The sequence below is a fragment of the Pelobates fuscus genome, chromosome 4 (assembly GCF_036172605.1).
Source record: "Pelobates fuscus isolate aPelFus1 chromosome 4, aPelFus1.pri, whole genome shotgun sequence".
In the NCBI taxonomy this organism is placed as follows: domain Eukaryota; kingdom Metazoa; phylum Chordata; class Amphibia; order Anura; family Pelobatidae; genus Pelobates; species Pelobates fuscus.
In genome coordinates, this window is record NC_086320.1 from 30,309,048 (window position 1) to 30,335,934 (window position 26,887).

General features: G+C 40.4%; 1 protein-coding gene across 1 annotated transcript in view; it reads right to left on the reverse strand.

Annotated features, from left to right (window-relative positions):
* TG (thyroglobulin) overlaps positions 1-26,887 on the reverse strand; it is a 262,451-nt gene that overhangs the window by 143,976 nt on the left and 91,588 nt on the right. Inside the window, exons 30-34 of the mRNA XM_063451042.1 lie at positions 26,080-26,256; positions 25,872-25,983; positions 23,294-23,373; positions 20,354-20,497; positions 16,147-16,212 (exon numbers count right to left, since the gene is read on the reverse strand). Of these exons, the coding sequence (XP_063307112.1) occupies positions 16,147-16,212; positions 20,354-20,497; positions 23,294-23,373; positions 25,872-25,983; positions 26,080-26,256 (579 nt within the window). The remainder of the gene's footprint in view (positions 1-16,146; positions 16,213-20,353; positions 20,498-23,293; positions 23,374-25,871; positions 25,984-26,079; positions 26,257-26,887) is intronic.

A 26,887-nucleotide genomic window follows, 5' to 3' on the forward strand; every position in this document is an offset into this window, starting at 1 on the left:
CAACACTCCGGCACCGGCATCACTAAGAGACGCGCAAGGGAGCTGAGCAGCCTCCCGCACGCCAGCCACTCAACAGCCCCACTGTACCGCAGGGACTCCATGCCAGCCACCCAGCAGCTCCAGTGGACCCCAGGGACTCCATGACAGCCACCCAGCAGCTCCACTGGACCCCAGGGACTCCATAACAGCACTCCTAAAGGTAGGGGGTGGGTGGAGTAAAACGTAAAAAAAATTGAAAAATTTTTTTTGTGTTTCTGTTAGGGAGTTTGTATATGTTTGTCAAACAGTATATGTGTGTTTGTCAGTAAGAGTGAATGTGTGCTTGTCAATGAGTGTGTGAGAGTGTATGTGTTTGTCAGTGAGAATGTATCTGTTCTTGTCAGTGAGAGTGTATATGTGTTTCTGTGAAAGAGTATGTGTGTTTGTCAGTGAGAGTGTATGTGTGTCTGTCAAAGAGTTTGTGTATCTGAGTGTGTCAGTGTGTGTATCTGTGTGTCAAGGTTTGGGTATGTATCACTGTGTGTATCTAAGTGTGTGTATGTGCTAGTGGGTTTGCATGTGCCTGTGTGTGTATCTGAGTGTGTGTATGTGCCAGTGTGTATCTGTGGGTGCAAGTGTGTTTATATGTCACTGTGTGTATCTGAGTGGGTGTGTATTTGTGAGTCAAGATGTATGTGTGTCAGTGTGTAGCTGAGTGTGTATCTGTGTGTCAAGGTGTGTGTCAGTGTGTATGTATGTGCCACTATGTTCCAGTGTGTGTGTGTGTATCTGTGTGTCTGAGATATACACACTGGAGCATACAAACACAGATATACACACCTTGAAACACACCGGCACATACAAACACAGATACACACAACTTGACACACGGATACAGATACACACTGTGTGTCAAGGTGTGTTTATCTGTGTCAGTGTGTGTATCTGTGTGCCACTATCTGCCAGTGTGTGTGTATCTGTGTGTCAGATTCATACACGCTGGCACATATAAACACAGATACACACACCTTGATACACAGACACATACAAACACAGATACACACAACTTGACACACATATATATATATATATATATATTTACATGCATACATACATACACACACAGATACACACTGTGTGTCTCTGTGTGTCAGTGTGTGTATCTGTGTGCTACTATGTGCGAGTGTGTGTGTGTGTATGTATCTGTGTGTCAGATATAAACACACACACACATACACACACTGGCAGATACAAGCACAGATATACACACCTTGACACACACCGGCACAAACAAAAAACGGTGCAGTTTTTTTTTCAGGGGGGGGAGGGAGGGGGGAGGAGAGAGGTTGATACACTTTGTCAAAGGGTTCCACAGGAAAAATTAATTGGGATCCCCTGGTTTAGAAAAACATTGCCTCAGAGGGTATACAACAACATTATTCATATATATACGGGGCCAGGGGCGGACTGACCGGTCGGGCACTTCGGACATGGTCCGAGGGCCCGGCCGGGAGGGGGGCCCGCCGCCCCTTTAAATGCTGCAGCCGCCTGAGCGCTCTCTTAAGAGCCTCAGGCGGCTGCAGCTTCTCACCTCCCCTCCCCGTAGCGTGGCCGAGCTGCTGTGTGGTCCGCGGTGCCGGGCCGGAGTGATAGGAAGGGTGCACACTCAGTGTGCACCTTCCTGTCAGTCCGGCCAGGTACAGGAAACAGAAACTCCTGTTCCGCGCGGAACAGGAGTTTCTGTTTCCTGTACCCGGCCGGACTGACAGGAAGGTGCACACTGAGCACCTTCCTATCACTCCGGCCGGGCACCGCGGACCACACAGCAGCTCGGCCACGCTACGGGGAGGGGAGGTGAGAAGAAGGAGGGAGGGGGTGAGAAGAAAGAGGGGGGGGGTGAGAAGAAAGAGGGGGGGGATGAGAAGAAAGAGGGGGGGGATGAGAAGAAAGAGGGGGGGGAGATGAGAAGAAAGAGGGAGGGGGGGATGAGAAGAAAGAGGGAGGGGGGATGAGAAGAAAGAGGGAGGGGGGATGAGAAGAAAGAGGGGGGGGATGAGAAGAAAGAGGGGGGGATGAGAAGAAAGAGGGGGGGGATGAGAAGAAAGAGGGGGGGGATGAGAAGAAAGAGGGAGGGGGGGAGATGAGAAGAAAGAGGGAGGGGGGATGAGAAGAAAGAGGGGGGGATGAGAAGAAAGGGAGGGGGGATGAGAAGAAAAAGGGAGGGGGGATGAGAAGAAAAAGGGAGGGGGGGTGAGAAGAAAAAGGGAGGGGGGGTGAGAAGAAAGAGGGAGGGGGGATGAGAAGAAAGAGGGGGATGAGAAGAAAGAGGGGGATGAGAAGAAAGAGGGAGGGGGGATGAGAAGAAAAAGGGAGGGGGGATGAGAAGAGGGAGGGGGGATGAGAAGAAAGAGGGAGGGGGGATGAGAAGAAAGAGGGAGGGGGGATGAGAAGAAAAAGGGAGGGGGGATGAGAAGAAAGAGGGAGGGGGGATGAGAAGAAAGAGGGAGGGGGGGTGAGAAGAAAGAGGGGGGATGAGAAGAAAGAGGGAGGGGGGTGAGAAGAAAGAGGGAGGGGGGTGAGAAGAAAGAGGGAGGGGGGTGAGAAGAAAGAGGGAGGGGGGATGAGAAGAAAGAGGGAGGGGGGATGAGAAGAAAGAGGGAGGGGGGTATGAGAAGAAAGAGGGAGGGGGGATGAGAAGAAAGAGGGGGATGAGAAGAAAGAGGGGGGTGAGAAGAAAGAGGGAGGGAGGAGGGGGGTGAGAAGAAAGAGGGAGGGGGTGAGTTGAAAGACGGAGGGGTGTGAGTAAGAAGAGGGGGAGGGAAGAGTAAGAAGAGAGGGGAGGGGGGTAAAAAGAGGGGGGAGGGGGGTAAGAAGAGGGGGGAGGGGAGTAAGAAGAGGGGGGAGTAAGAAGAGGTGGGAGTAAGAAGAAGGGGAGGGGGGAGTAAGAAGAGGGGGAGAGTAAGAAGCGGGGTAAGAAGAGAGTGAGGGGGGAGTAAGAGGAGGGCAATTGCCCCCTCCCCTGTCCGCAGGCACCGTGCGGGCAGCCTGCAGGGGAGGGAGGAAGAGAGGACCCGGGAGCTCAGTCTTCAGCTCCTCTGGGTCCTTCTTGCGCGAGCACAGATCGTTGCCGCGGTTACCACGGCAACGTTACGGCTTTTACGAGAGTACACTCTAGCCCTGGAGCTACGGGCTAGAGTTCACTCTCAACACTGTGACCACCAGGGATTCCTGGTGGTCGCAGTGGTGAGAGTGAACTCTAGCCCCATAAACACACTGCCCCCACACACCATACAGATTCACACACTGCCCCCCATACACACACCATACACATTTACACACATTGCCTCACACACACACACACACATACACTGCCCACCCATACACACACAGCCCCCCCATACTAACATTGCCACACACATACACAGCCCCCTCATACACACATTGCCCCACACACCCTACACATTCACACACTACACCCCCTCACACACACTGAACCTTTCACACACACTGCACCCCTTACACATTGCACCACTGCTCCTATACCCTACTACAGCCTCATATCCCAGCAGACCCCAGGTAAGTTGTCAAACTGTTCTTAAACGGTTTGACTACTTACTCTGAAAGGGGGGCCCGGCCCTCCTGGCACCATAACGACTACACAGAGCAGTAGTGGTTATTGTGCATGGATTATTTCTTTAAATAATCTACAAGTGCCCCAGTAGCCAGCAAGCCAGCCAGCCCACAGGCCGGCCAGCCAGCCAGCCCACAGGCCGGCCAGCCAGCCAGCCCACAGGCCACCAGTTAGGCTTACAGCCAGCAAGCCCACAGCCTGCCAACCGCAGCCAGCAAGCCACAGCCTGCCAACCAGCAAGCCACAGCCTGCCAGCCGCAGCCAGCAAGCCAACAGCCTGCCAGCCGCAGCCAGCAAGCCCAGAGCCTGCCGGCAGTAGCCAACAGCCTGGCAGCCGCAGCCAGCAAGCCCACAGCCTGCCGGCAGTAGCCAGCAAGCCCACAGCCTGCCAGCAAGCCCACAGCCTGCCAGCCGCGAGCCAGTAAGCCCACAGCCTTCCAGCAAGCCCACAGACTGCCAGCCAGCAACAGTAATTAAGGTAAGAGGAGCCAACTTGGCCTAGGTATCAGCGAGCTATGTTGTGTTGCTATATTGTGAATAGGAACCAGAGTGTTGGAGAGACCCCCCCCCAGGCCCCATTAGACTCCATTGTAGTCTCTAATGGGACCTGGAGGAAATTCTTTCTAACACACCCTCTAAAGGACACCGAGATAGCCTCTGCTAGAATGCTCCTCCCCTCCATGGCCCATTAGCCCTCAATTGTAATCTCTACTTGGGCCTGGAGGCGACTGTTTCCAGCAGGGACACTGAGATGGCCTCTGTTAGAAAGACCCCCTTCCAAGCCTATTAGACTCCATTGTAGTCTCTAATAGGGCATGGAGGGGATTCTTTCTAACACACTCTCTAAAGGACACTGAGATAGCCTCTGCTAGAAAGACCCCCTTCCATGGCCCATTAGCCCTCAATTGTAGTCTCTACTGGGGCCTCGAAGGGATTATTGCACTTTTGTTCCTTGTGTCTAAAGATTGTGTAGGGTGTGGCTGGAGGCGGTGCATGGAGGCGGGACATGGGTGGCGCTTGCTGCGGAGTATGGGTGGGGCCTGTAAGGGGGCCCTTGATTTATTTTGCCCGGGGGCCCTGAGGGTTCTCAGTCCGCCCCTGTACGGGGCCAATACAAACTATTATGTGAAAATCTATTCAAAAACAGGACTTTACATAGAAAACGAGGTCATGCATTTAGACTGGAATTTAGTCTGAGAGAAAGGAAAGGGTTTTTTCACTATAAGAAAAACAGGATGTGGAATTCTTTGCCTGAAGAAGTGGTTTTATCAGAGTCTGTGCAGATGTTTAAACAGCAAAGATACATACTTGCAAAAACATAATATCCAAGGATATAATTTTTAAACTGTAGGGTAATAGCTTCTTGATCCAAGGATAAATCTGACTTCCATTCTAGGGTCAAGAAGGATTTTTTGTTCATAGTTTGTTGTAAAATTGGAAGTACTTCAAACTGGGGTTTGTACCTTATTTTGGATCAACAGAAAAAACATGTGAGAAAGCCTAAACTTGATATACGCATGTCTCTTTTCAGCCTATGTAACTATTTAATTATGTAGGTTAGTGGGAAATTCAATATCCTCAAACTTTCAAATACGAACAACATTAACTACAAAAATGAACTACAAAAAGTGTAGCATCCATAGCAGTGCATGGGATAGTAACTCACAATTTGAAGAGTTGGGTAAAAAAAAAAAACAAGAAAACAGACTTTCATTAAGGGACTATTTGTTGACTTAATAACCCACAGTTAGTCTCTATGATCTTCCCTGCTTCACTACCTGCACCGAGGGAGGGAAAACCATAGAGACGAACAAGCACTGTCTGACCCAAGATCCTGAAGGATCCTGTCACATACTAAAGGTAAGAATAAGAAATTTTTCTGTTTTTTACATATACTTTATTTATTTTTTTAAATCGATTTCCTCTCAAAACTTGATTAAAGGCTTACTAGATTAAAAAATAGTTTTGAGGTGACAGTTGTCTTTTAATGACTCATTTTAGTAATCGATGAACATTAAAGTTGAATTCACCCTGTCACTTTAACCCCTTCCCGACCATAGACGTACTGGGTACGTCCGACAACAAAATGGCCATTAATGACCACGGACATCCTGGATACCTGGACCCCTATACTCACCTGGACCGGCGATCCATGGCAATCCCGGTTGAGGGGGACTGTCCGAGACCCCAGCAGTCCCCCTGCAGCAACTTCGTCCACCGCGGCCCTCCAGGGCCATGTGATCACCATGATCACATGGCCGCAATAGCAGTCTATGGAGTTGCCTGCAGGGTGACTGAGCTGTCAGGCAGTCCCACAGACAGCTAAAACATTGAATATATTATTCATATATTATATATTTATAATGCATTATAAAATAATTAAAGTATTTTATAATATATTATACATATATGATTGCATTATAAGTGTACGTTGAGATATACATATATATATCTCAAAATACACTTATAATGAAATCATAAATATGCATTATAAGTATAATATATTATAAAATGCTTTAATTATAATATATATATATACACACACACATATTTTATATATATTTATATATACACATATACACACACACATTCTACATATATATTTAACTATTAACTACAGTAATACCCCAAAATGTGCGGGGGATACGTTACAAGACCGTGAAAATTTGCAAATTTTGGACGGACAATAATATTACTGTCCGGGAGAGAAAATAACTTTAATAGGGGGATGAAATCTTTATCATTACTAGTAGTGAGTATCTGATTTACTAGTAGTAATTATCTGATTTTATCATTATAATTTAAGGGAACCTGCCTGACAACCTAGGCAGACAGTCCAGAGAATTTAATTGACAAGCCCTATATTTAACACCGTAACTTTCCAAAACACACATAAAACCTTTACATGGGGGTATTGTCATACACGGGAGACTTCACTGAACACAAATATGAGTGTTTTAAAAAGTAAAACTTGTCACGACAATGATATTACCAGTAAAAGCGCAGTTTTTGTTTTAAAAAAAATGCAGAAAACAAATAAAAACGCTAATTTTGGCCAGCGTTTGTGACTAAGTGGCTACTACAAAACACTGGACATACCCCATTTTGAATACCCTGTGATGTCTTCATTTGAAAATGGTGTGCCATGATGGGGTCAATTCACATTCCTGGGCTACCATATGGTCTCAAAAGGCAACATAGGCCCAGCAAACCAATCTGGCAAACTGAATTGGGCAAGCCCTTTATTGACTTTGCAACTTTCCAAAACACCATAAAACCTGTACATGAAGGATATTGTTATACTATGGAGACTTTGCTGAACACAAATATGAGTGTTTTAAAAAGTAAAACTTATGAAATCACTAGTAAAAGTGCAGTTTTTGTGTAAAAAAATTGCAAAAAACAAATATGAACGCTAACTTTGGCAAGCGTTTGTAGCTAAGTGGCTACTACAAAGGAATACCCTGGGTTAAATACTTTTTTAAATGGTACATCATGGTGGGGTTAATTTTCATTTCTGGGCTGCAATACCGTCTCAAAGGCAACATAGCCAATCTGGCAAATAGCAATTTACAAAAACAGAAATTAGCAAATCTTATGTTTGACCCTGTAACTTTCCAGATCACCATAAAACCTGTACTTGAGGGGTATTGTTGTACTCGTGAGACATTACTATACACAAATATGAGTGTTTTAGAGAAGTAAAATTTATTATACTGTTAATATAATCTGTGAAATGGCAGTTTATGTGTGAATAATGCAAAAAAACTAATATAAACGCAAATTTTTGCCAGGGTTTGTAGTTAAGTGGCTACTAAAAAAGAAGACATACCCCATTTTGAATACCGTGAGTTGTCTACTTTTACAAATGGTATGCCATGATGGGGTTAATTTTCATTTCTAAGCAAAGGCAACATAGGCCCAGCAAACCAATCTGGCAAATTTCAATATGCAAACATGGAAAAGGGGAAAGCCCTACATTTGAAGCCTGTAGGTTTGCATACACCCATAAATCATGTACATTGGGGGCACTGTTGTACTCAGGAGATGTTGCTGAACACATATTGGGGTGGTTTTTGTCAGTAACACATAACTGGAACTGAGAATCCATGCCTAAAGTACAATGTGAGAGAAAAATAACACGTAAAAATTACTACCCAAATGTTTGACAAACATGGTAGAATTAGTGCATGGAAAGTGTTAAAATACCACCGTTTGAAAAACCCTAGGATGTCTACTTTTCAAAAATATGTGGTTTGATGGGGGTAAATTGCATTGGCCGACTTCAAAAATGTCCCAAATAGGACATGGGTGCACGAAGGCCAGCTGTGAAAATGCCAAGTTGGAAAACTGGAATGTGCACCCTCCAAATAAGGTCTTTTAGCCCCCAGAGACCCCCACACACCTATACATGGGTGGTATCACTGTACTCAGGAGATGTTGCTGAACACATATTGGGGTGTTCTTTGGCAGTAACCCTTACAGTTCTCCGTACATGTATTCTTAAATTGCTTTGCATGTCAAAAAAATCAATATTTATTTATTTTTTTAATTTGGCATAGATTGGTGGTAAAATGGTTTCAAAATATACATGTGAAGGGTTATTCAGGGATTTTTGACAGATATCAGTGTTATAATGTAACTTAATCTTTAAAATAAAATGGTTTGGAAATAGCAAAGTTCTACTTGTACTTATAACCCTATAACTTGCAAAAAAAAAGCTAAGAACATGTTAACAATAGGTAATGGGTAATAGTTTCTAAACTCAGGACAAAATGTAGAAAATATTTAGCACTGGTATTTTTTGGCAGCTGTAGATGCGTAAAATATTTTGTAAAGACGGTAAATGATACGATATGATGAAAAAAATGGTATCTTTAGAAAGACCACTTAATGGCGAGAAAAAACTGTATATAATATGTGCGGGTACAGTAAATGAGTAAGAGGAAAATTACAGCTAAACACAAACATCGCAGAAATGTAAAAACAGCCCTGGTCCTTAACAGTAAGAAAATTGAAAAACGGTCTGGTCACTAAGGGGTTAAAGAAAGTCATTTTAAATAAAATATTTACCAGACATACAATTTTTGTTACTGTGTAATTACATGACGCTAAATTTGGAATGTTTACTTTTAAATTACACTCGCCGCTAACATGGGTTGTCCGATCCCAGCTGTACTTATTTAGGTGCTTTAAATATATGGGTGGCAGCAGCAAGTTTTATAGAAAAGAAATTAAGTAACAGCTGATATTTTTTAGAATTTTTTTTTTTTTTTTTTAAATACAACATATTCATTACCATTTATAGATTTCGTTCAGTTGTATGAGGAAGTTTTAGTGTTTGCATTTTTTTGTATCGTTATCAGGGTGTGATGTATGTCTTGCTAAAACTGTAAGGAAATGCTGAACTCATTCTCGTAAAGTAGTCAAACTTTTAATGCTATGTTGCAGCTATTATTATTTAGAACACACTAGATATAAAGTATTCATTGGAGATACCGTAGAATCTCTTGCAATGGTATCACAGACCAGAGCTGGCTGCAGGATTCATCAGGCTATCAAAGCTATTTTCAGCAACATTTCAGTATTTATGGACCTCTGTCAAGGCTACGAATAGTATTTTATGCTCAAAGCTGAATTCTCATTTCAGAACTGTTCTAAAGTATTGAAATGAGTCGTACTGGCAGGAATCTTTCCATAAGAAATTTGAGTAAAGCTGCGTGGTTTGTAAACATGCATTTCCTTTTCAAAGCTCTGATGTGTTTAAATTTAGTTACAATTCTCACCGCAGTCCTTCCTTTTCGTTTATTTTAGGTTTTACTGAATTGCTCTTCTCTAATTAGCTTTTTTTGTACAAAACCAAAATGGTGAGATAGGGACGACTGTATTTTTTTCTACAGTGAGAAACCCACAATTTCTTTAATCTTCTCAGGCTAAGCTTGTGAGTTTAAGTGATGTGTTTTTTTGTGTGTTAAGAAACACATTTTGGAGCATCTCTTTGAGGATTCTGAAGGCCAGATGGCATGTGGCTGAGAATGATTGGAGTTGGTGCAGCTAAATGCTGATGTATTGCAGGAAGTTATTAAACAGTCTGAGTAAAAAAAAGGCATTTGGCTTCCGAAGGGGAGACCATGCATTACTATCGTAGTGCGTGGCCTGAGTGTTGAGGACTTGCATACTGAAAGCACCCGGCTGTGTAATAGTGGAAATTCATTACTTAAATAAGCACTCCAAACCCCTAACATACTTCAGCTTCAGTTCTATAGGGGTACACAGGGTACAGGAGGATGCCCCGTCTTTGTCCCTTTATAAATGTGCTTATTTGAAGAGGAATCAGCACTTTTATAAACTGGCAAAGTTGCACTGTTCCAGCTGTCAATCAGGCAGCCCAGAGAGTGATATTCCTGACTGCTTTGTACTGGGGCACAACGTGCTAGACTACTCAAAGAGAAGCATTAAACACAGTGCTTTTCTATAAAAAGCACTACAGAGTAACCCGACGATTGCAGCACATGCAGCCTGCATCCCAATGTTTTTATGTGAGAAGTATCAGACTGGCATGGACATCATCGTACTGATGATCTTCTGGTGCACAGAGCAGAGCTGCAGTAAGGGACCGTCTCAGTGCTAGGTTAGAGGTAGGGGGTAACCCTTTTTATTTACAGGTACCAGGGGGAAAGGGGGCCCCGGAGACTCCGCAACACTGCAGTGTGATGAATAAATGAATTCATTTCTAATGCTTAGATGCTACTTTCTAAAACTGTCTTAGTGGAGGTCCTCAGTACCCATGGAGACCTCTCAGTACCCTCTCAGGCACCTCTCCAATGTACCAAAACACTGGATGAACGTGCACGTGGTGATAGCTCTAGCCAAGTGAATTATTAGCAAATACTATAGCATCAGGAAGTCTGAAAAACTTGGCCAAGTGATGCTCTTATGTATTTCACAAGACTAGGTAGTGGTCAGGGACTGCCTGCAGCCGAAAAATACTAATTTAAAGTGGCAAAGCGTACGCTTATCTAATTCCAGGGTAAGAAATAAGTTCGAAGGAAAATGTGAAATATGCTTGGAAGAAAACAGCAGGTTTGCAGGAGATGTTACAGGACCAGGGAGATGGAGAAATACCGTCATATCTACTAGAACAAAAGAATAAAGAGAGAAACTGAGCAGCTGGTTTTTTCCCATCTAAGAAAATCATATTTAAATAACTTATTTCAACCAACAGTGCTTTTCAAAGGAGAAGAACAAAGATTGGAAGACAAATTAAACCCAACCTGCCACGCATTTTGCTGTCACACACGTGCAATACTAGGTGATAGCTCACCTACTACACGTCATGTTTCTCACGCTACACACGTTCAATAAAAAACAACACGCCTATGCACACAACCAGGTGAGTACTGTGGGAAGAATGAGCTTCGGTAAGAGTGCTCCTGACAGCATTGGTTATTTACTACCGTGTGATTGGTATGTTTTAAAATGGCTCTGCTTATTTTGTAACAATAGAATCTGGATGAAATACTAATTTTGACTGCATTGGAATGTCATTGAAATGTCAGCACATCTTGAAAGAACTAGATAGTTCTGTGGCCAAGTCCCGGAATGAGATAACTTGACAAAAGGTGGAGCTTTGGAGCAAGAGTTGCTCTATAGAGGACCCTGCAGAAGACGAAAGCAGTGACATGGATATTAGCACTTGGAGCTGAAGAAGGAGCCGGGAATGGCAGCACCAACTGCACACAGCTTGCGGCAAATTTATCTTCCTTCAGCTCCATCACTGGGAAGCTGTATACAGAGCAAGGATGTCACCTTCAGGAGTCTATGAAAAATATGTATCGACCTCCAAAGATGACAGAATTACTTTAACTGAGAATGGGGGAGGTTTACAAGTCTGTCATCTGCTGCTAAACGATTTCCCAGTGATAACCGCAGGATTTACAATGAGCACATCACAATGGAGGCAATTTATTTACTCAGTAAAAGGCAAAGGTCATTTTACGGGGCAGGTCCTTTGCCAGGTTACAACAGTATTTATAGAAATAAATCATAGTGAATGGATGCTAAACTCAAGGTTCACCACAAGGTGCACAAGTTCTCTGTAATTATCACCTAGGATCCAACTGAATAAAAAAAAAAATCCCAAACCCAAACTTGGAGTTTATGAATGGATGCTTCTCGCAGGACAAATGAAAAATTAACCTGGCTGTGTCTTCCAGTGGCTAGGGCAAGACCACGTCTCATGAAAAGTGAACTTGGCTGGGTGTTTCAGTGGTTTGGGTCAATCCAAGCCCATGAAAAGTGAACTGGGCTTGGGCTTTTGGTGCCTGCCTACAAACCAAGTCCAATTTAAATTTTAAAAAGGACCTGGCTGGGGCTCTCAGAAGCTAAGGTCTATCCAAGACTGATGCAAAGTAAACCTGGCTAGTCCATTTGTGGCCAAATCAAGTTCAACGTAGGTGCACTTTTATATATTGTTTAATGTACAGGGAACTTGTTCTAACTTTTGTTTGGGTTAAACAGCTTGGGAAATTGTCATTTTTAACCAAGTTTCTTGTCAATCTGGGACATATCACATGTCCATCTATAGGATCAGTGCATTTTCATATTATGATGTAAAGAACATTCATGTCTTTGGGATCCAGCAAAACTCACAGGAGAAAGGATGACCCGCTAACGCATGTGGATAAAAAAAAAAAAAAAAAGTATTTAAAAGAGTAATATTGTACTCCATTCAACAAACAGATGTTTTGTAAAAGAAACATATTCAGTGAATTTTAATTAAAAGGTCATTTTGTTTATGGAGATAAAAAACAACTGCCTTTCATTATTTTCTAATTTAATTTAGTTGACATTTAACAGTCTGACGCTCTATTTAAAAAGTTCTGTGAACAAGTCCTGGGGGGGGGGAGGTCACAGTATTACAGTAAACAGTTTCACAATAATATAAACAAGTATCCTTTTTAATTCACTTTACTAGACACTAGGACAGTCACTAAGCACATTGTGCAAGCTACAAACTGTTATAAATTAACGGAGAAATTAAAGGGCCTGTTTGTTGTGTTTGCTCCCAATAGATCGAAGAGACCTGGTAACTTTGACATTTCCTGACCTTTATGGCTGCACAGCATGATAACCTACTGTCTGCACTGAACTGTCTACAGGAAACAATTACATTGGTATAGTTAAGGAAACAATAGTGGGGTCCCCAAGACCCCAATTAGGCTCGGAGGCAAATGAGCAGCTTCCTCGACACCCCAAAGCCTTCATGCTAAATTTATTTTCTAAGCCAGCTGTTTTAGAGCCAAACATGTTTATAGTTGGTCTTAGAAGGCCCAAGTGGGCATGAGCTGCTCATACCTTTCCCATCTCATTAGTAATTAATTTAATTGCCTTAGATTGGCATGGAACTATTATTTCAACTAACTCTCATTTAAACCTTTTTTTTTTTTTTACATTAGGCTTATAACAGCACAACATTCTAGGGGAGATCATTAAACATGCAGGTTTGAAAGAGTTGAGTCATTCTTGTACCCATGCTTTTTATATAGAAACAAACATGCAGCAACTAGTAGTGTAAATAGTTGTATTTAAAAATACATATAACATAAGTATTTTGTACATATTGGATTGTTTTGCTTTGTTTAGTAGCGGCGTTTGCCATTGGGTTAAGAGATTACCAAAAAAAGTTTTATCATAAAACATTGGCTTTGATGAGAGTAACCCTTTCTGTGGTGCTCCGCCCATCGAACGCAGCAACAAATGAGAAAAATGTACCCGTTTTCCATTGCCAAGACAAATTTACCCCTCAGTCAAATCCCATCCCCCTTCCCCGGCTTATGCTTCTCCCCCTCGCCAGAAAGGAGGCCAGGGAGGACAAACTGACGACATGAGTGGCCATTGGCTGTCTGGCACCAGCAAACACAGCAGATGGCAGTTTTGCACAAAATTTACATAAAAAAATATACAAATCATGCTGGCACTCAATCCCGTGTTAGGTGCAGGTATTCGAGGTTAACCCCAATATAAACTAATAGTATATACAATAATCTGAACATGAATACCACACTCAATGCATTTATTATGCACACTAAGGAAAATACGTAAATAGGTATGCAAAAAAATTCATTTATTGTCCACTCACTCAGTGTAATTCATTGAAAAAAAGCTAATCAAGACAATTAGTGATCCTATCTAAATTCATATATTATTCATAATATATACACAGACTATATGCAACCACTAGTGAACCCGTCATAAATTCAGGTATCATACACAAAGCTCAAGTTCATGATATTGACTACTACTATTTACAACTAATCACAGTCCTGATCTCTAATGCGTGCAGTGAAGAAATTTCTTAGATGGATCCACTACCTGCTGTGGTATTGCTAGGCCTAGGAAATTAACAAAAAATGAAAAAAATGAAAAAAGAAAAGTAAAAAAGAAAAAGTACTATTATTGCTCAATAGTAAAAAAAAATCACACAAAAAAGGAAAGAAAAAAAGAACAAAGGACAAAAACAGGGCAAGGCTGTATATGAGGCAGTCCAACTCTGAAAAATAGTGCACTGAAAAATGTTGAAAGTATGGGTGGATCTCACCAGCGTTCATAATGTCTTCGCGGGGATGGACTGTAGCAATAGAAGGGTATTCCCTGGTTGTAGTGAGGGTAAGACGTAGGCAAAGTAGAGAGGAGAACCCTCTTGATTTAATAATTGTGTTGCAACGAAATCCTCCTAATGAGGTGAAACAGCTGATCAGCAGCAGGCAAACATGTGATCAGTCAGCTTGATCGGCAGTGAACGGGCTGCGCGCTCGGGACATCCGTGTCCCTTCGAAGGCCCCTGCTTACTATTGAGCAATAATAGTACTTTTTCTTTTTTACTTTTCTTTTTTACTTTTTTCATTTTTTGTTAATTTCACTCCTTTCTTTTCCATAACAGTAGGAGTCTTATAACCCATTGAAACTTCCTGTACCGTCTGGAAGCAGAGGGTGAGCAGACACTTTAAGCAAATGTACAGGCATATCAGTGACTTTTTGGCTTCTGGCAGAGAAATCAATTCCTCTACACGGGCTGGTAATCATAACTAGTAAATAAAAGAGGGTGAGTGAGGCTTTATGGACTAAATTTCATATTGCAAAACACATGAAAAAAATGTTTACACTCTATTTTGGTAGTAAAGAGGTTAAATTAAATCTCACTAAGTACCAAAAGATATTCTCCCCACTAAATCATAGAAATGTAAACATTGAAATATATACAGATGTAAAAACAAGTGCTATTCTTAAGCACGTTTACATGTATTCTGGTTTTATTGGATCTATAAAAACATGGCTATTCTATATGTAGCAAACTAAAGGATTTCTCCAACCACCATGACCACTTCTGCTTTCACAATTGGTAATGGTGGTACGAATCTGTAAATAAAATAACATCTGTTGTCAATGCGCACTGTGTGCTGGTGACAGACAGAATGTGAAGCCTAGATCTCCCCTCCCTCAGTGCATTTCTTCTCCACCCTTCCCCATCTCCCTGCATTCTGTCCAATAAATTCTTAAATTCTTTTTCTCTCTGTCCTCCCCACCTTTCCACCCCCACTTCCTCCATCTCAGAATGCGCGCATGCACTCTGAGAGAGTTAGAAAGGTGTTTCTGTATGAGAGGAAAGGACATGGAAGGCATCGAATGTTTTAAATAATGTTGGGGGGGGGGGGGGTAAGTACATAATAACCAATAGGGCAATCTAAACTAAAAATGAATAATAATTAAAAAGGGTTGGAGCAACTCTCTTACCATATTCATCTAACACTACTAAGAGAACTGCACCTCTCTGGAATCTAATGGAATCTTCTGCATAGTGTGTTGCAAATTTCATTTGCAAAGAATCTTGTTTACTTCAAACCAGAAACTACGAAACAGGCCCCACAAATGTGTGTGTGCATCTATCTATATAAATATATATAGTGCACCATGGGGATTTAGAACTCAAAGCTCAGGCTAGAAATATCACCAGAGATTATAAATACAAGAGTTAAGAAAAAATCTACTTTGGAAACCACAATAAAAATATTGCCTTTTAAGAACAAAAATGTTGTAAGGCCAATCCAGAAAGTATTCAGGAAAAAAATGTGTGTTAAAATACTTAGCTTTCTGCCATACTGTCAGTTTTGTATCTGGACTTCACTATTTTACAATGTGGTTAGTAAGTTCAGAATGAGGGGGCGCTTGTACGGATTTAAGATATAGAGCGCTCACATAAAATCTCTCAGTAACATGTATTTAAAATGTAGTTAGATGTCACTCTTAATGCTTGCAATCCGTCCCTTTCATTGTCTATTTTTATTGAAGAAAAGTTTAACTTGTGAAATTTGTGGTTTCTAACGGTAAACAGTATTAGGATATAATTTTCAGAAAACACCCCAAAATATAGAAAAATAAATGTTCCTTTATATAGGTATGTGCTGTATATATTCCAGTCACTGATACAGCCACTAACCTGCATTAGATTCTCAGTGCACACTACTTAATGCACTTACCTTCTTTGGCCTCGGGTGTAGGGTCTGTAGGTGGGCACAGGGCTGATGTAACTGGCTGTTCTTCATCTACAGAAAACAAACAGAATAAATACAAATATTAACATATGCTAAGTAGCAAAGTTATAACATTAACCCTTCAAGGACCAAAATACATTTCATGTCATTATCATCTGCCAATGCTGAAGCAGTAAAGTATCAGTGTTCTATCATTTAAGGACCGAATTGATATGATGAAGTTATCCATTATACGGTTATTACAATAAGCACATGACATGGATGAGAGATGAGCAGTGTCACAGGATGAGATCACGTTAGGTACAGATCGTTATGTATTCTGCGTATGGCCAATCTGTTTGTAAGATTAGCCAGAAAATACTAATCCATCAACAGGTGCATTCTGTGCTGGGGTACATTGCCATAGATCTCATAAAAGATTTTAGATTGAATGAAGATTTGACTGTGTCCCTGAGGTTATTCCATAATTGCGGTGCTCTGTAGGAAAATGAGGATCGAGCCACTTTATTTTTGTATTGCGGTATGCTAAATATTGTGCTAGTACTGGATCGGAGGTTATAGGAGGTGGGAACAGTTGGGGAGAGCATTCTACTCAGGTAGGGTGGGAGCTTCGCAGAAATGCTCTTAAACACAAGGCTGGAATGATGAAGGGTGCGTCTGGATTCAGTGATAGCCAGTTTAGCTCTTTTAACATGTCACAGTGGTGGGTCACGGTATAGCGGCAGAACGAATTATATAACGAATTAAGTTTATTAAGGTGGTTTTGCGGTGCGGGTGCATATACTAAATAATCAATGACCGGCATTAGCATTTGCTGCACTATCTGTTTCCTTACTGTGGGACTTAGGAAGGATTTGGTTTTGTAGAGGGCACCTAGTTTTTGATAAACACATTACTATTAACTGCCTGTAGTAAGCATTTTATTCACAAATATGTTTATGCAAAAATATATCAGTCCATGATAAAGGTCTCGATTTAATTTGTTTGAATCAGCATCAGAAATGATTCCATTCTGTCACAGAAAAATCTATGAAATTAATTATTTACAAAAACTCTCATAAACTGTATTGTTGACTGCTGTAGACAAATCATTTGACTGCTGACAGTGTGTGAGGAGGCTATGTTTCAATGACCAGCCTCCCCAAAATGAAAAACCTTTATTTTCTGCAGTAATCTATTCCCTGGTGGTCCAGTGTTCTCACTGGTGGTCCGGTGGGTTAGCTATCTGTTCTGCAGCTCTACCGGGTACAGAATTGCAGACCATGTGGACGATGTTTTGTGAGTTCCAGAACTTGAAGTGTAATCGCGTAGCCGTGGTAACCTGTTTCAATTCTCTGATTGGCCGAAGCTCACTGACAACTATTTTACGGTCTGCAACTCTTCACCCAACGGAGCTGCAGTCTGGAGGCTATGGGCTCTCTCTCCCCCAGGCAGACTGTGGGGAGAGGCCCCTCATCCAGCAACACAAAGGGCCTCCTCCCAGTGTCGGGCCCTGAGTTTGTTCTAAGGCGTGTTAGGCAGCCACAAGGCCACAGAGAGCACAATGTCTTAGGTGGCAGCCTAGTTAGAGGGCCATGTCTGCTCCTAGATTATAAACTTGTTTGCAGGGGTTGTTACCCACACCAAGTAACACCATCAGGTGCAGGGATCTATAAAATGTTTGTGCAGTGATTAAACAGAAATGTGTATTTTATCAAAATATCAGTGAGTTGAAACAAAAAAATCAAGCGCAATGTTTTCAGAAGCCCAGCTTCCATGTCAAAATATACCTACTAAAGCTCTCCGCTAATTTACTTACTATTCGCATCACTTGGTTTCATCTGCACATGCTGCAAGCATGCACCGTTTTCACTGCTGCTGGTATTAGGTTTCTGTACGGTCTGGTAGGGGAGGAGGTCCATGGCAGGGTGATACTATGAGTTACCTCACGGTAACACAGCACAGCATCTGTCTTCATTATCTTTTTTTGCAGTGCAAGAATTGCAGACTGAAGGTCTAGTTTGGATCACGAGAGCAATCGGACCCACTAAACAGTGCTTTACTTGGGCATTTTATTGTACCGTATATACTCGAGTATAAGCCGACCCGAATATAAGCCGAGGCCCCTAATTTTACCCCAACAAACTGGGAAAACTTATTGACTCGAGTATAAGACTAGGGTGGGAAATAAAGCAGCTACTGGTAAATTTCTAAATAAAATTAGATCCTAAAAAAATTATATTAATTGAATATTTATTTACAGTGTGTGTATATAATGAATGCAGTGTGTGTATATGAGTGCAGTGTGTGTATGAGTGCAGTGTGTGTGTATGAGTGCAGTGTGTGTATGAGTGCAGTGTGTGTGTATGAATGCAGTGTGTGTGTATGAGTGCAGTATGTGTGTATGAGTGCAGTATGTGTGTATGAGTGCAGTATGTGTGTATGAGTGCAGTGTGTGTGTATGAGTGCAGTGTGTGTGTATGAGTGCAGTGTGTATATGAGTGCAGTGTGTGTATGAATGCAGTGTGTGTGTGTATATGAGTGCAGTGTGTGTGTAGGAATGCAGTGTGTGTATGAATGCAGTGCGTGTATATGAATGCAGTGTGTGTATATGAGTGCAGTGTGTGTGTATGAATGCAGTGTGTGTATGCAGTGTGTATGAGTGCAGTGTGTGTGTATGAGTGCAGTGTGTGTATGAGTGCAGTGTGTGTGTAGGAATGCAGTGTGTGTATGAATGCAGTGTGTGTGTATGAGTGCAGTATGTGTGTATGAGTGCAGTATGTGTGTATGAGTGCAGTGTGTGTGTATGAGTGCAGTGTGTGTATATGAGTGCAGTGTGTGTATGAATGCAGTGTGTGTGTGTATATGAGTGCAGTGTGTGTAGGAATGCAGTGTGTGTATGAATGCAGTGTGTGTATATGAATGCAGTGTGTGTGTATGAATGCAGTGTGTGTATGCAGTGTGTATGAGTGCAGTGTGTGTATGAATGCACTGTGTATGTATGAATGCAGTGTGTATGAGTGCAGTGTGTGTGTGTATGAATGCAGTGTGTGTGTATGAATGCAGTGTGTATGTATGAATGCAGTGTGTATGAGTGCAGTGTGTGTGTATGAATGCAGTGTGTATGAGTGCAGTGTGTGTGTATGAGTGCAGTGTGTGTATGAATGCAGTGTGTATGAGTGCAGTGTGTGTGTATGAATGCAGTGTGTGTATATGAATGCAGTGTGTATGAGTGCAGTGTGTGTGTATGAATGCAGTGTGTGTGTGTGTGTGTGTGTGTGTGTGTGTGTGTGTGTGTGTGTTGCAGAGCCTTGGTGGGGGGTGGGCATTTTTATTATTATTTTTTTAATAATTATTTTTGTTAAATAATTTTTTATTTTTTTATTATTATTATTATTTTTTATCATTATTATTTATATTTGTATTAATTTTTTCGTACACCCTCCCTGCTTGATACATGGCAGGGAGGGGGGCTCTCCTTCCCTGGTGGTCCAGTGGCATTGGCAGTTCAGGGGGGGAGGAGGGGGGCTGGCTGAGAGTTTACTTACCTCTCCTGCAGCTCCTGTCAGCTTCCTTCTCCTCCACGCCGGTCCGTGCAGCTCCCCTGTCAGCTCACAGTGTAAGTCTCGCGAGAGCCGCACTATGACCCCGCGGCTCTCGCGAGACTTACACTGGGAGCTGACCAAGGTGCTGAAAGGACTGGCGCGGAGGTGGAGGGAGTTGACAGGAGCTGCAGGAGAGGTAAGTGCTCGCTGCCAGCCCCCAGTCTGTATTATGGCAATGTAAATTGCCATCATACAGACACTGACTCGAGTATAAGCCGAGTTGGGGTTTTTCAGCACAAAGAAATGTGCTGAAAAACTCGGCTTATACTCGAGTATATACGGTAATATTTTTATGCATTATCTATATTATAACATTTAAAAAAAGTTTTATACATGGCCTGTACTTCCAGTCCTCCCATTCATTTATTGTCTACCAATTAAAGACTTTTGTCAGAGCTAGGACCCTCCAGTTGGGTTAAGCACCGTTTAAGACTCTTTCCCTCACAATATATATTTTTTCATATGTTTATGAGTGAAAGTAGCATAGCTACTAGCTTGTTGCTGAAGGTTTGGCATTCGTTCAAAAATGATGCCAGTACTCCCAGGTGATGTAACTTACTCAAAAGGACCAAAATAACAAATTGGCTGATACTGGGCTGATTTCTCACCTGGCTTCTGGTACCACCCATACGGGTGAGTCTCTGCAACATTAGACAAGGAGCTGCAGTTTGTAACATGCCATGAACTTCTTTCTTGGCTACTGCAGGACTGTATACCCAGACTTCCGAGGGTTAAACATAAAACCTCCTTCCCTATAAAAGATGAAAAAAACATCATTGTCAAAGACACATTCTCTGTAAAATACCCACTAGTCATAGACATGCACAGTGCCAAGCTTTCTCGCATCGGTAGGCAACCTTCGACACTGCAGATGTTGAGAACTACATCACCCATAATGCTTTTGCAGCCATAATGCAGTCAAACATCACGGCTGATGTAATCTGCAAATTTTTTAGGAGTCGCTATTATTAGATTTTTACAAAGCTAAAAAAAGTTGCATATTTTTTGCTAGCGTCTACATTATCATGGCGATTAAATTTCAATCAGGCTTCCAAAAATACCTTTAGTTAAAAGATGGGTTTGCTCTCTTTCAAATAAAATTTTTGTGAGTCTCTGGCCATTCATGTCCTTAAGGTATTATTTTATCACCAAATCAAACTGCATATTAATTTACCTTACCGCCAGGTGATCATTATTATTGTGCTTTATTTTAGAGGAAATTTTCTTAAATTCCTGATTTAATTCTTTTTAAAAAAGCATCTTGTAAATTTCTAGCTAATTCTGCGGTTACATTATAACTATTTTTATTCATTGTCACCCATATTTGCCTACACCATCTGTATAGAAATGTTTAAGCATTCTACACAACTAATTAGATTCAACTTCCTAGAAGCAATATACCCTACTTCCCTAGCAGAATATATGAATTTGACGTTCGGATTCCAAAATCTGAACATTGTTCTTGTAATTTAACAATGTCCAGATTTTGTAAATCGGGCCCCATATGTGCCTGAATATGTCCCAGATTTCATCCAGACCAATTGCCGTCGGACTGCTGATAGCCGGACCGAAACTCACAAATTCGGAACTGGAGTCTTAAAAAAAATCTGAACAATTTGGCCGCTGGCTGCTTGTGCAAATCGTAAAAAAAAGAAAAAAAAAAACTAAGAAAAAAAAACTCTGCAGCACAAGGGTTAAATAAAAGTAAATAAAAGTAATGAAAAAGTAATGAATTCATAAATAAAAATCCAATGGAGGTCAATAAGATCTCCATATTACCATAGTGGAGGTATTGTACCTGCTTTAGCTCCCACCTGCCATGCAGCCTTTAATCCACAACTGTGTCCAGCAAATGGAGATATTTAATAACAATATATGGGGGACTTCCGTATGTCATATCTGAGTTAATATTTAGGGGGGGGGAGATAGTGCCCCTCCAACACCTACCTATAGGTGCTGGGTGGGTGCCTAAGTAACTATACAATGGGAGGGGAGGACAGGTCATTGCCCCCCCTCCACCAGGTGGCTAGGGGTTACCTCCTCACCTCAAAAAGTAAGTAAGAGCACTCTGATTGGTTGACTAGTAAGCCAAGTGAGACTCTTCCCCCATAGGATTACTTATTTATTAATAGGACAGCAGGCTACCAAGCGTTGGCGTTTTTTAAAACCTTTTCCGCTGGTTATTTGTCCGCTATACTTTGTATAGGATTCGAATGTGATATTACTGATTTTAATTTAGACACCGAATGCATCCGGGCAATTGTTGCACATTCACTCAGGAACACCAAATTCCGACCGCATTAATTCGAAATTCGTTCATTGTCTTCAGAATTTGTCGATATGTAGGAATCTATAATGTTTCTGTAGCACTGGCTAGGAATTTAAATCTCCACACATTTCTCAGGAATCCTTAATAGCTATTCCATCACACACATTACTAAATTTTCAATATGTTTATTTTGCAAGGTCATGATAATTTGTGTTCTCTTGAATAGAGTGTAGTGTTGCTTTTTTTTTTTTTTAAAGTGACATGGTTTTTGTACATTTTTGCATTACATATGGCATATTTTAGCAATCAGGGTTAAAAGAAAAAATATAAAAACAGCCCATCAGTTTTTAGTTTGACTTTTCTTCTATATTTTGTCAGAATGTATGGATGATATACATAGCCACAGTTATAGAGTCAGCCTAAACGTAAAAATCAGTTCCATTGGCTGAAGTGATTATGGAACAAGGACCCCGTTAGTGTTTTTTTGTTTTTTTTCAAAGAAATTTATCTTGTGAGCTAAACTTACATTTGGAGCTTGGAGCTCTACATTCACTGCTGACAGCCTGGTGGATGAACTTCCTGGTTAGGAAGATCGATCTTGTTCAACTTGTGCATAGACTGGAAGGGTGAAAAATTATCGTTCTTGCAAATTGTTTGGTTCAAAGTTCTGAAATTTAGTTTGGTTTGAAATTTGGTTCAGTTCATAAAATTCCAAACCAAACTGAAAATTACCAGGAAAACCCTAAAAGGAAGGGGAAAAGGTGCCAAAAGTCTACTTGTGCAAAAGTTGACTTGCTACTTAATTTCTTGCTTTGGTAGGTGTTTACGAGCAAGTCAGCACTATAGAATGTTAAGTGAACATCATGATTGGCTGAGTCATTTCCCAGTTTGGTGTAGACTTGTGCAAATTATTCTTTGGAGCAGTTCGTCTGAACCAAATTTCTTTAAATCCACGCAAAAACAAGTGGATCCACCCGAGCTCGAAAGGTGGAGTCATATTCACTGATATAAATACACAATGGAATGATTCGTTTGTCCACAGATTAATGAGGTTTGGAGGAACCACTCCAACTGGATTTTTGTACATTATGTTTTCTCACACTCTTATATAAATGTATTTATTTATTTTCACGATGCACCGGGTAATTTTGAAGGGAATTCTGTATTTTATACTGAAAACTTTCCACGTCATACATTGAAACAAGCGTCTTATAATTATTAAATAGAATACAGGCTAAGGTTAAAATGACAGTACGTATGGACACAAAGGGACACGCACCTGTCACCTGGGATGTTTCAAAATATCCAAATCCTTTACAACAGGGATCGGCATCACAGTGGAGTTCACACTCAAAAAATCTAAATGCAAAACACAAAGCACAACTTGTTTGTTCCATGGTCATCATGTTACACATTAAGCATTCAGAAAGATTCTCAAATATACACTTTGCATTCTTTCTATTCATTTTTAGACTCAAATTTACTTTCATGACTGTAGTAAGTGCAGTGGCTTTTGCCCAACAGAGAAATAAATTCCTGGTCAGATTTACTGCCTCAAGAATGGTGACTGTAGATAGTATCAGTACCTTCACCGTCCCATTAATGTTTTAATTTTACTTAGGGTATGAATTGGGTATTGTATGCAACATCTTTACAGTATGGATGCATACATTCACGAAACAACTGCACTACACCCACTTACAGTAATAATATCTTCATTCTGCTCACATTTACGAAATCTACATTCCCAAAGTTACCAGCAGTTTTATCACAAATACTTTTAAGCAAGTAGTATCTGCAAATATCTTTAAATAGAATATGTTCAGTCATCAATTACAAAGGCCATAACGGTCCTTTAACACCCCTAATAAATTTATATTATTTCATATAATGAAAGCATAACTGTGTCTTTGTATAAAACACAGGTAAAATCCCCAAAAGCAAATTTGGGCACGTGTTTTAAAGATGGATGTTATGGAACTGTACAAAAGTTCCAATATGAAATATAAAAGTAATTAGGTGCATTAAAGATTATATTTACAGAAACTAAAATGTTAACTTAAAAAAAGCTTCTTAAAGGAGAAATGAAAACAGCTTTCTTGTAACCTACTCACTACTAGAACTGTACATAGACCAGGAGGTCACCCACTCAAACTTAATACAAGTTGATAAGAACAGTACAAGATGTAGAATTCAATGCGAGGAGAGATTTTTGTTTTTTATCATATTCTCTAGAGTTGTTGTTTTGTAGGTTTTTTTATAAACCAAATGTTTTTTTGTTTTTTTTAAACCTGAATGTGCAACAATATACTAACTAAAATGTTTAATAATCACTTGGAGATCGAAGGAGAAATATGATTGCCATTTTAGAGTTAAGATTATTTTTTTTCCCCATTCTTTGGTACGATAGGAGGTAGCTTCAAAATGTGTTTTTCACCTTCTTTTGCGTCAACAGCAGAAACAGAGATGTGTAAATGTTCAAACCTGATAGACTTGATTCTTTGTTGACCCTATATTACTACTGTACTGTGTATGTACTATGACAGTTTGTCTTTATATGTATGCTACATCTAATAATATTCATTAAGGGAACACTATAGTCACCTAAATTACTAGTGTATAGATCATTCCCCTGCAATTTCACTGCTCAATTCACAATCATTTAGGAGTTAAATCACTTTGTTTCTGTTTATGCAGCCCTAGCCACACCTCCCCTGGCTATGATTGACAGAGCCTGCGTGAAAAAAAAACTGGTCTCACTTTCAAACAGATGTAATTTACCTTAAATAATTGTATCTCAATCTCTAAATTGAACTTTAATCCCATACAGGAGGCTATTGCAGGGTCTAGCAAGCTAATAACATAGCAGGGGATAAGAAAATCTTCATTAAACAGAACTTGCAATAAAGAAAGCCTAAATAGGGCTCTCTTTACAGGAAGTGTTTATGGAAGGCTGTGCAAGTCACATGCAGGGAGGTGTGGCTAGGGTTCATAAACAAAGGGATTTAACTCCTAAATGGCAGAGGATTGAGCAGTGAGGCTGCAGGGGCATGTTCTATACACCAAAACTGCTTCATTAAGCAGGTGACTATAGTGTTCTTTAAACTTGTGCATGCCAAATCAGTCTATACATAAGTTTTGTGTATTTAGATTTGGCGGATTTGTGATTCGGCCAAATCTGTACCGATCACGTGTACTCTGAAGAACCATACAGAAGAATACCCGAGCAGCCCAACCACCCGACTGGCTCAACATTCAGTATTCAGAACTCCGACGGCTGTGCAAAAAAAAAAAGAGATGGTTGATGGAGAAAATATTATTGATCGCTGGGCACGGCCAATAAATATTTACTTTATCCACAGATGAAATTAAATATGTGCAATAGAGAGATAAGCAGGAGGACCAGCAATAAAAAAAAAAATAATCTAAGTTTATATATTATATATTTTAAAAATATATACATAGTATATAAATATATTCTTCGTCTCTTTTTCCCTTTATTAGTTTTATATTATGTAGCTATTTATTCCCTTACATTTCTGCAAAGAATTAATAGATTAATGAAAAAAAATCTACATTTATTGATAAAATGTTATATTTTTTAGGGATCCTCAACTATGGTCTACAATTTAAACCACTCTTTTGTCCTAATTGTATGTGCTCACTGTGCTCTCCATGTCACAAGAAAAGTTCGATTTACTCTTGAGAGAAGGGTTTAATGTCTAATCATTGGTCTTTGTTGTATAATATCTGCACAGCTCCGACAATGACCATCGATAACGGAGGAATTCATTCCATAAATGGTCATTTCTTTTTACATCATCAAAAAGTCATTTTTGCATTTTTTTATATCTTACCCTTTCGCCACACTTGTCCCAGTCATACTAATCTTGTTTCTTACAGATATTGCTGATAGTTTCTGGTACGGTAAATATGTGTAAAAGTGTTTTACTTTGTTACCCAAGCTCTCTGAATAAAGAAGAAAGTTTGAAAAGAATAGTTAAGAACAAAATATTCAATTAATTAAATAACTTGTAGTTTTTGTAAAGTTTGCTAACTACTAACCTTTTTTGTGATACAGACGGTGTGGTTTGTTGGTCAATGTGATGTCACAACTATTTGGTGCTAGATCGACGGTGTTATTACATTGATGTGATTCTGGGTAAATAATACAAGTGTAATATCCATTTCTGGTGTCTTGTAAGTCCGCCAGACGGCACCAGGACTCTTCTTCTAAACATCCTGAAATAAGGCACAGCGCGGGACTTTTACATTCACATTAAATAGAAATATAGCCTACACATAAATAAGCAGGCATATTTATAAGAGTGTGATTAATTACTGTATTGATAACATTCCCAAAATTCAAACTTTAGAAATCTCCAGGTCTCACCATTAATAAAAATGGTTTTCCCACTAAGGTCTCAATACAATATTATTGGATAACATTTCAAATTATTTGACTTACAGCATGAAACTTTAGGTACATATATTATCAGTTTGTCTTGATTTTCATAATTTTTATAATTTTATGGGTGCAGAAGACAGAACGGGTGTAAGTACAGGAAACGGTGCTGCAAGATTTATTTAGGAATATCTAAATTCTATCCAAACAAAATATTTCTAAAGTGAGTTATCATAAAATATAGACCATGTTTACTGTTACACCTTCACTTTTGGTGACTGGTCCATTCTATCTATAGAATTTTTAACAAGGTGGCAATATAGACTCAGTGGACACTTTATCGAGTAGAATTATCTAGTTTGAACCATATTTTGTCTCATAAAAAGACACCGGTTCTTCTCAGCACTGGAAATATTCCTCGGGGATTTTAGTTCCTGCTGATTCCATAGCATCACGCAGATATTTGGG